At 36.7% G+C, this 11,144-nt stretch overlaps 1 protein-coding gene across 4 annotated transcripts in view; it reads right to left on the bottom strand.

Annotated features, from left to right (window-relative positions):
• Positions 1-273: 273 nt before the first annotated feature.
• The window catches only part of PAPOLA (poly(A) polymerase alpha), a 43,831-nt gene continuing 32,960 nt past the window's right edge, over positions 274-11,144 (bottom strand). The window contains exons 17-22 of one of the 4 annotated variants that reach the window (XM_036383412.2): positions 10,791-10,933; positions 9,368-9,465; positions 6,668-6,888; positions 6,230-6,292; positions 4,554-4,628; positions 274-2,445 (exon numbers count right to left, since the gene is read on the bottom strand). In XM_036383412.2, the coding sequence (XP_036239305.1) occupies positions 2,350-2,445; positions 4,554-4,628; positions 6,230-6,292; positions 6,668-6,888; positions 9,368-9,465; positions 10,791-10,933 (696 nt within the window). In that variant the 3' untranslated portion in view covers positions 274-2,349. Of the gene's footprint in view, positions 2,446-4,553; positions 4,629-6,229; positions 6,296-6,667; positions 6,889-9,367; positions 9,469-10,790; positions 10,934-11,144 lie in introns of all 4 variants that reach the window. The other 3 variants (XM_036383409.2, XM_036383411.2, XM_036383410.2) reach the window with 3 other exon arrangements.

Genomic DNA, 11,144 nt, shown 5'->3' with positions numbered 1-11,144 from the left:
TGGATGCCCTTAAATGTTTTGTTTTTTGTCGACTCTGCCCCCACCAAAACACTGCACAATTCACAAACTTTCCCTTTAATAGCTAGAACCCAACATCCTTGAGTGTTATTTCCACTTCCTATTGCAAACATAAATGAATGCTCTCTAAATAAGCATTATCTACTCTATTTCCTTTAGGCCACACCATATTTTGCCTTAGCAGAAAATTTGAGAGCTAAGTAAGAATTAAGAAAGTAAAACCAATTTAGTATAGTCAGAAAAATTAGACAACCATGGGATTGTGCTGTTTTTTATTGTGTTTTCAATGGAGAAATACATCATCTGTTTACAAAATAGCTCTTGAAAAATACAAGGAGTACAGATACTATAAAACAAAGCAAACTCCAGTCATGAGACACTACGTACATCATGCGAAAGCAACAGTCTGATCTCCAGGTTATGAAAACTAGAATTAAAAAGTCACTATACAGAAAGGTTCCAAGTTTCCAGCTTGGCAAAACTTGGGTGCAGTTACATGAAACGTTTAATAAAATGAAAAAGATTTTCCGATGTGTAAACAAAATGACAAGACTAAATTTGTGCCTGGCAATTTCGATCTAAACTCCATAGCTACACAAAATACACAGACAGCTTGTACACTTCAACTGTTAAGATATAACCTTCTTTGGGGGGTGGACGACAGCAGGCTGCACAGGGCGAGGAAAAGAGAAATATTGTATACTAGACATCTTAGACAAATGGCAAAAATAAAAAAACCCTTCAGTTACTGCACAGCCTAAGTAAAAGATAAGCTACACTCTGACTTTGGAGAATTAATTTAGAAGGATAAGGGGAAGAGTGTAAGTAATTTAACTTGTAACATGAAAGATGCATGTGTAATAGGATGGAGCACAATGGGAGAAGGGAGTTCATAAAACATGCTAATCAAAGTATGGGAAGTATGATTTGACATCCCACATATTTCAGACTTAAGTAATAGTAACATGAAGTTTGTTATCTACATCTGGTATTACTGTTGGTATCCCTCATGTTCCTCAAATACTGTTCTTTGCCATGAGAGGTTCAGTTCTTTCAAAAGAAAAAGCTGTTACTTTTTTGATAGGACTACAAGAACAAAAAAATAGGAGTAAGAGAGTTTACTAGATGTCAAGTGCTTACTAGAAATATGATTTTTAAAAATTTGGTGTTGTTCAGTATGTAAAACTACTTGTGATGAACTATCTAAAAATAAAAAGGTTAAAATTCTTAGGGAAAAATCTTTTTGCCTTTATTTAAAATTTTTAGCTTTTCAATGCATAGGGGACCTTTATGGAGTGTACAAAAATCATATTTAGTGATTCAAAGGCCATCAAGACAGGTGGTGTATTTCACAGGCACACAATATTTACCTAAACACTTTAGTCATGGGACAAATTCTGAATTTGTGCCTAGAGGCCCACAAGGTATTACAACTAGGTAAGGGGCAGGAGGGAACCCAAATGAGTACATGGCTTGTTTTTATTTTGTATAAATAACTATTGTTCTATACGGTGCATACAAGCAGAAAAAAATAATTTGAAAAAAAACCCCCAACAGTAAATGCAAAATATTTTCCCAAGAAATAAAGGGATAAAAAAAAGGGAATAAGGAGTTCAGTTAGCTCAAAAGAAAGTTTATTTACTGTTTGATTGCTGATTTGTATGCACCTTAAAACAATCCTATAAATAAAAGTAGACCACACCTTAATCATGTCCCACCAATACCAAAACTTCCCAATTACTTCCTCAACTTACGGCTTATGACCCCAAGATTTGACATTACATTTTAAAGACTTACTGCTGCTTGATGGCAGTTGAACTAACTATACTATACACTTTGCTTTCAATGTATAGTATGTCATAGAATGTCATCCAATTTGCAAATTACTACTATTGAAGAGACTCTTCAATAAAATGAAATTTTATCAGCTAAAGATCTAAAATTAGTCATACTCCAATAAAAAAGTACATAAAAGTGCATTTAAGGGATTCTTATGCCAGTTTTATCTCAATTTTGAAACAATGCATCAAACAAATTCAATCAGAATGTCAAATATGGCTACAAATAGTGTTCATGTTTTTAAAGGCAGTAATCCTTCGAAATATTTAATGTAACTGTTGCTAACACATTAATTGTACTCCTGGCTTCACATACTAACCTGGACTTCCAATCAAGTGGCGACTTTAGTCCAGAAAGGGAAGTGCACAACATATACCTAAATCCATTTGCGATTATGTTCTAGTCTTGCACCCTCCGTTCTCCTTTTTTTCTAGCATTAGAAGACAACAGGTTGAGTTGGCAGATACTGTTTATGGACCCCTGAGGTGGTTTTTACCGGTTCAATCTCAATTTTATTGAATTCTTGATAACAGGAATAGGATTTGCAGGAAGAGCAGGGATATCTGAAAGGTCTGTACTGGGTGTTTTCTGTAAAGAAAAGAAGTTTGGTTGTATTTTAACTTTGTAAATGTAAAAAGAAAAATATTGTGGTAATTGGCATTAACTTTCAAAACAAAGATCTTTAGAGAACTTTTTAGGAATATATGAAGATAATTACAGATTATAAAGAGAGAAGCAGGTATTTCCTTTGCCTACAGAGTCTTTAGTAAGGAAAATTTCTACAAGAATTTTTGTGTGCTTTTCTTTTTTTTTGACAACTGCAAGAAATTAGCACGTGGTGCAGATAAAGCTGGGCCTACTAATAACCTGTATTATAGTAAAACATCCAAATAATAATGATGCTTGATCAGTAACATCAACTATCTGATCTACATATTTAGTATTTGAAAACATCTCTTAACAATTCAGTGTTAAGTCTCTGCCCTTAGAGACGAGTGATAAAAAACAGTTCCCAATCCAAAGTGTGTGTCTTCATACACTGCAGACTGTTGTAAAACTCTATAGTCAAATTTCCAATTTATCATATTGGTTCAGATTTACATGACAAAAAAGTTACGAACTCTAAAAAGTACTGTATGAATGTTTTAAGAATTCCACCTTGACAATAATCTCAACAATTTTTTCTCACTTATAAGACTTAAATGCCATTCAGAAAAACTGTATCTAAAACAAACTAAAGGAAAAGACAGAAACACACCCAAGATTCAATGAGATTAATTTATTTCTCACTTGCTATACATGCCTCTAAGGTTGGAGTGGTTTGTTTTTTTTCTTTTAAGTATTTTCACTTCCACTGTGGCACATTATTTGCCATCCCAATAACGCAGTTATTATGCAATACTTCACATCATTTATCGTAAAATGTTTCCTTACATTATAAATGTTCAAAATTTATATAAGGTACCTTTGATACATGGGGAAATCTGCATTAAAATGACTACTCTTAATTGCTGCTTTATTATAAATAAATCAGTCAAGTTAACACTGACTGATGTGTTTGTGCACAAAGCAGCAGGGACCCAGGACAAAATAGCTCTGGGCTTCACATCACCCCTGCCCCAAGTAACCCCCTGGTTGGTGCTGATCTGAAGTTTGACGTGTTTCTATTTTCTGCGACATGGGCAGTGTTTTAAACAAAGCCAACAAGAACACTGAAAAATGACAGAGAAGGCTCACCATCCTTTGTAGTTTCCAGATTACTTACTGTGTGCTAAATTAACAACCACACAATCTGTAAAAAAGCTACAAAGCTTTATATAATCCCCCACAACAACAGAAAAAATAAAATTGGTATACTTACTAAATGATCTAAAAAATTCCCCAAAGCAGTTTAGGAAGTCCATGTAGCATCTACAGTTTTTGCCAAACAGTTTTGCTATCTTTATTCAGTACTGCTTATACCGTTCAAAATGTCCAGTAAGAAATACAATTATTACTATTGCAACACTTTCTATTTTCAACCAACACATTCACTACATATGCTTCAATGATTCAAGTGTGCATAAAGTGCTTGATAGTGATACTTTAATCAGCAGAGCACTAAGATAAGTTTAAAAATACTAGTAAGAAACAGAGGTGCTCTCTAAAAGTTGTTACAATACTAGAAACAAAAATTTAAGTGAATGGTACAGAATTCTTACTGTTTTGCAAAGGACTTTACACTGCTAACACCAGCTGGCTAAGGAGTGACAAACTTACAACTTGTCTCTCATACCAAATATCAGAATCTATAATTACACTTCAGACATCCTCAACCTCTAGCTGGATATCTTTGAGCAGCAGCTATTTAAAGCATTTGTTTCCTTGTTAGAAAGGATTATTCTGTGATGTGCAAAGCACAACGGAATAAACTGAGCCCCTTACTTTGAAGGCACAATTCAGAAGAGCGAATCCAGCTTCGGTCAGTTTGTATGGCAAGCCATACATGTTTAGCTACAATGCACATTCAATAAGATCAATAAGCATCTAAAACACAAAAATTGGGACAGTAAGAACAAGTAGCTTACCATAAAATGGATTTCTATTTAAAATTATACATTTATTTTTAGCATCTGGACTCATTTCAGTTTCAATTCTTTCACCACAGATTAGTACATAAATACATTACATGGCAGTATTGGTTTTAAAAACAGTACCTGAGGAGCTTGCAGAGAAGTTGTCTGAAGAGTTTCTGTTTGAGAATTAACATTCACTTCTGTCTCAACTTGCTCCTGAAAAAAAACCCAAAAGCATCATCACAGTTACACCACTTCCAATGAGCTACTTATATAGAACACCCAGCACTCCAGAATGATTTACATTGTGCATATTCAGCAAAAGAAAAATGCAAGCATTGATGCTTGCTGCATTGACACCGTTCCTTTTAGGAAAGAATCACCACACTGGAGAATGTTTCACTTATTAGGGATTTGACATCAACACAAGCTATATCACTTATCAGCTGTCACTTGTTTAACCAATTAACACCTTTTATACAGAATCCCATAGCAAAACATTACATGTCGTTCAACTCACTAAAGACAAAAAGTGTATTATCAAGGAGGATCATGTGAAACACTACAGAATTTGTTTAAAAATTCAACAGCTTTTGCCATTCTGCCAGTAAAGTTTTCCTGCTGCTTTAATGGGTTGAATCAGCTTTCTGAATAAATAGGTGAGTGTCAGAGACTGATCTGCAGGTAAAACAGTGGGACTACAGGACTAAAGCAGGACAATGGCACATTCTCGTTTTAATAAAAACAGTCTGCTAGCTCAAAGTGTACCATGAACACACCCTAAAAGAGGAATGCATTTCAATGTATGAAAACCTGTGTTTATGTTAATTTAAGAAATTTAATTCCACCATTTCCTTACACAAATATTAAGGACAAAGACTTAGAGGAGACTGCCAATAAAAACTAACATAGGATTACCTATGTCTTTTATAATTATCTGTATCCAGTGGATCTATTTTTGAATTGAGGATTAAGTGCTTACATGTATTTCTGCCCTCACCTACCTTAACTTCAGAGACACTGAAAGGTGACTGCCTAACAAGATACAATTCCTCGCTTATGGCCACTGAAGCTATAAACCAAAGAACTTACATTTAACTTTAAGCATAAGCATAACTTTCAGAGTATTCCAGAGACAACAGAATGTGCCCCATAAAAACTGCAAAATCCCAACTGGAGAGCTGGTATCATAAGGCTAAAAAGAGTCTGTCACCCTTTCTGTTCACCACTAAGACAGAAAAATTGTCTGCTAACTACAAGATACTGGAGAGGCACATGGAATCTCCTAAGTCCCCAAACAGTATGCTGTAACTTCACACAATAATTTCACCTGCACAGAAGATTTACTTATTATCACTTGAAATTTCTTTATCTAAAAAGTGAACAAGGGGGCTGGCTTTAGGATGCTCAGCCCGACATCCAAACTCCAAATAGAATACTTAGGACAATTGTTCTTTCACTAATTAACATACATCAGGTTTGGGATGCAGGAAAAACATGGCATATTGACACATCCATGATCTAATTCAACAAACTGAAATATAAATATGATGACTAATTTTTTCACCATGCTTAATAGCATGTGACTGACCAGCAAAGAAATTACAGTCCTATGTGATTATGGATTTGGGCTCAACTTAGCATGCCAGCAGGCAATGGACTCCATCAATACTGACATGAACATTAAAAAAATAAGATATCATTTTGATATCTTTACTGGAGAGTCTAGATATAGACACGCTCTTAGTCATTCCTAGAGAGAAGCAGTAATTTTCCCAAATAATATATACAAAAGTATACTGTCTAGGCATATATACCTTAGTTTCCATTTTTTCATGTTCATTCAAATCTATACAGCTAGTATCTTCACTTATTTCATCCTGCTGAAAAGCAAACACAGAAACTATTACAAATCATAAAACTGTATTTTTAAAAAATCAACAAGAAAATAAGGTCAAAGTGTTTAAAAGGACAGAATTAGTTGTAAGACTTAGCATATTACAGGCTTACCAAAATAATTACTTTTAAGGTAAGAATCTCGATTCTAAGCATTTGTGCTAATGCAGTACATGTGTCATGTGATGAATACCAACAAAATAAAAATACTAACACCTTGGCAAGCTGAAAACATCAAGCAGCAATGCAACCAGAATAAGAAATATCTGAAACTTGGAATATGAGAATCAGCACTCTGGGTGAAATGAATATTCAAAGTTTTGAACATTGCTATGGTATGATCTCAAAATCTCAAATACCTCTTCAATTTTAATTTTCTTAGGAGACTCTTCTTTATGGGGAGAAGATGTCCTTTTCACTGCTGCGACAGGGCTAGGCATTTTTGTTGCAACATTTCCTGAACTTCTTGGTGATGGATTTAATAGATACGCTGAGGGAACAATTCTAGAGATGGTAGGCTTTGGTGGTGGAGAAATGGCTGGTTGTGTGGCAGTTTGAGGAATGCTTTCATTTGAAGTACCTATGGACAAACAATTTAAAGACCTTCAACAAGAGGAATCGACACAATCATTTCAGTTCAATCACTGGTATTTTTGGTCTCTAATCAAAACCCCTGACATCAAGCAGGCATCAAGGAAGTGGTACAGTTAATGGTGTAGCATCATGTTTGGAACAGCAAGTGTGCGTACACTGCACAGTTTAGTTTCAAGCTCATTCTTGAGCTTGACTGCACCCTCAGCAAGTTCACTGGTGACACCAGGCTGTGTGGTGCAGCTGACACACTGGAGAGACAGGATGCCATCCAGAGGGACTTGCACAGGCTGGACAGGTGGGTCAATGCAAACCTCTTGAAGTTCAATAGAGTGAGTGCAAGGTCCTGTGGCTGGGTTGTGGCAAACCCAGGCACACCCACAGGCTGGGCAGAGAAGTGACTGAGACAAAGTCCCTGAGGACAAAGACTTGGGGGCCATGGTTGATGAAAAACTCAACATGAGCTGGCAAATGTGCTCACAGCCCAGACAGCCACATGTGCCCTGGGCTGCAGCCAAAGGGGTCTGGGCAGTAGGTTGAGGGAGGGGACTTTTCCCCTCTACCCTGCTCTTGTGAGACCCCACCTGGAGTACAGCTGTGTACAGTTCTGGTGTCCCCAGTAAAAGAAGGACATGGAACTGTTGAAGCAAGTCCAGAGGAGGCTGTGAAGTTATTAAGAGGACTGGAGCACCTCCCCTCCAAAGAGAGGCTGAGAAAATTGGGGCTGGTCAGCCTGAAGAAGAGAAGGTTGCATGGAGAACTCACAGCAACCTTGCACTACCAGAAGGGGGCCTACAGGGAAGCCAAAAAGGGATTCTTTGTCAGGAACTGTAGTGAGGGCACAAAGAGCAATGGGCACAGACTGAAAGAGGGGAAATCTGGGTTAGGTATTACAAGAAATTCTTTAGTGTGAGGTACTGAGACACGGGAACAGGTTGTCCAAGGAGGTTTTGGATGCCCTGACCCTGGCAGTGTTCAAATCCAGGTCAGTTAAGGCCTTGAACAAACTGGTCTAGTGGGAAGTGTCCCTGCCCATGGCAGGAGGAGTCGGGGTTAGATGATCTTTTAGGTCCATTCCAAGCCCTTAACACATGATTCTGAGAAAGAATTCCTGTACCAGACATAGGGTAGCCATGGCAATGACACTCTGCTTAGCCTAATTAACCCTGCTTAAGGCAGGCTATATGAGCCCAGACAGAGCTCTGTATAATACAGCTGTAGTATTTGTGGTACCTAAGGAAACTCTACTGCTTCTGTACTCAGCCATATATATGCATTGCCAAGACTGCATTAAATAAAATCCAAGAGCAATGTGATACTCCCTTTTTCACTCAAAAATTAAGTTTATCACTTCTCAGGCTTAGCTTATCTAGTGACAAATATGAAGTCATCACAGAGCATCAAATAAAGAATTGATATTATATACATCCTTTTGAAAAATGCTCCATATGACAAAGCTCTATCTCATCAATTGCCTACCTCAAACCAATAAGCGCACATAGGGAGATGCTCCAGGATGAGAAAAAATACATTGAGGAAATTTTTCATTAACAACTATCAGGTGATTAACATTTTGATTAAGCAAAAAAAGAATGAACAACTTCTGATATGCTTCCAAATCCAAAAACCAGTCACGCCATTTAAGCTCCATTTAGTGCTCATGGACAAACTAACTCACATTGATGCACCTGTGACACGATAAAAATCAGAGAGAAGTAAGACTAAACCATGCCACACATCAAGAGTGAATAAGAGATTTCATTTTGAAAGGCTAACCAGTCGCTCCCCTTTTCCATCTATTTCTGACTTGCTCCTTGTACACTAAAGCACCATCAAAAAAGAAGAGTAGCTGATTCTAAGAAAATATTTTCACCAGATGCTTTTATTCTTTGACTTAAGAGTATAATTTTTAAATTTTTAAGTAAAGTATACTTTTTCTTGCAGAAAACAGAGGATAAAGTCAGCACACGCAGTGGGACATATCTGAACAGACATCAGTAAGGAACAGGTGTTTCTGCTTACATCTGAGTCTTTTGCATTCCTAGAATCAAATTCATGAAGCACAAGGAGCGGGAACATGGGAGGACAGACTACATACAGACAGTACAGAACCACCTTGAGTTTAACTACAAAATGAATTAAAAATAAGTATAAAAATTGTTCTTCCAGCTTTAGATAATTTTTTCCTCATTTAGCTAACCAAACTACAGACCTACATTAGGTCATTGGAACACTACTGCTATTGTGAATGGCAAATATAAATCTCTAAGAATAAAAGAATTAAATATCACAGCAAATATTTCTCTGATTTTATGAATCCTTAAGAAATTATTGAACTATGTGTATGAAGAAGAACACATTACAGCATGTGTTATGCAAAGACTAGAAGACTCAAGCTGGAAGAAAAACTGTCTTATAAACATTACAAAAAATTCAATAGAAACAATATGCTACACCATTTTCCTTACCCCCTGAGCTTTCACTGGAATTTATTTGTGGCACAGTGACTTCAGAAGCCTGTGTGTTGGTCACAGATGCTGCTGTTACAGCTGGCGCAGGACTGCTTCTGCTAAAAAGAGAAAAATTATGAAATGCTAAAGACATTAGTAAAGCTACGGTGTTACATGATCTGCCTTTCATCACATCATGTGTTACCAATAACCACAGCTAGTATTTTACCTACATTACAGAGCAGAACTTATGCCAGTAAAAAGGTAAAAGTGAGCATTGGCAATCTACTACCAAACACAAGCAATGGAAGCTCTTTCAAATATTAAATTTAAATCACTCAATGACAGTTTTGAGACCAGAAAAAGGCTGTATTTAAAAGACAGGCAAAAATTCAGGCAGTGTCCACCCAAATAATGAGCACAGGAAAACACAACAACTATTTACTGCAGGGTGAAACAAAACCAGTGTAGAAGGACCAGAATAAAAAGTTTGGTTTTAATTTACACACACTGTTACAATGATGATTTCAGTCTAAAATCATCCGAAACAAAGGCCTGGGGCTTCAAGTGACCAATCACAAAAATGATCCCTTTTCCATCATCAAGAAATTGGGAAGCAGTGTGTGTCTAAAATCAGCCAAAGGCAATTTCCACTTCACTTGTGACATCCTAGGTAAGACAGATTTATTTCAATAGCAGATACTGGTATCGACTACTGTTAACCATTTACCGAGGAAGACTAACTGAAAGAAAAAGAACTTTTGTCAAAAGGACTAAAGTCAAGTATTTCATCCTATGCAACATCCTGTAATAGATGTATAATACTACTGAACTGTAAGAGATTGATAACTTTTGTGTGTATTAAAGAGACAAACATGGGACCCTTGAAAGAAGAGAGTACACTCACTTACTGCAGTAAACTGAGTTAGGGCAGGAAAAGACTTAAAACAGAGAGTTAGTATTAAGTAAACTTTAATATTTACCCTTTGGAACTAGTGGGAAATTATGTTCCTAAGCTTAATTTGCATAGGTATCATCAGTAACAGCAGGAGCCCTACTGATTTCCTAGCAGAAAATGTAAACCTCTCTATTGTCTCACACTCGGATCCAAAACTCACAAAATACTTCCTCACCCTCACAACTATCTGCTCACTACTTCTCACAGCCTCCTACTGCAGGCCCCATATTTTTATATCATCATTTTCTTCTAAGCATTTTTACCTAACTTTAAAATTCCTCATCTCAAGTCCAGCACCATTGCTCCCTATCCCCCAAATTCTGCTATAGTGCTCAAACTGCAATAAGAGTGTTTACAATCTCCATCCAATTTGGAACATTCCCACTGTGGTAACGGTGGTATCGTATGTGTGCAGTATTTGCCATGTGTTTAACACAAGTAATTCAGGAAGAGAACAGCAACAAGACCAAAAGTCTTCATTACCCCTGAGAACTTCCAGAACTGTTCAACGGACTTGTCTTCATAGCACTGGTAGGCGAAGGCACGGACGTGCTGTTATCACTGTCCATAGACAAGTCTAGGCTGCTGTCATTCAGAGCTGTCAACCTGATCCCTTCTGTTGAATGCTGCAAGCCACAAGGGAGAGGAAAATTCTGTTAGTCTAATTAAAAGTTTGAAAATCAACAAAAATTCAAGTTATTTTAAAATGCAAACTTAAATGGACAGTTTTCATATCCTTTTACATGTAAATAATCCACTATCCTCTCACTAGAAGCATTAACATTTTTATGTTCACAACTCTGGTGCAGATTTGTCTGAACCAATCACATTCAAAAA

The sequence above is a fragment of the Molothrus ater genome, chromosome 6, assembly GCF_012460135.2.
Source record: "Molothrus ater isolate BHLD 08-10-18 breed brown headed cowbird chromosome 6, BPBGC_Mater_1.1, whole genome shotgun sequence".
Classification (NCBI taxonomy): domain Eukaryota; kingdom Metazoa; phylum Chordata; class Aves; order Passeriformes; family Icteridae; genus Molothrus; species Molothrus ater.
Note: the sequence above shows the minus strand (reverse complement) of the source record. Positions and strands in the feature narration are given on the sequence as shown.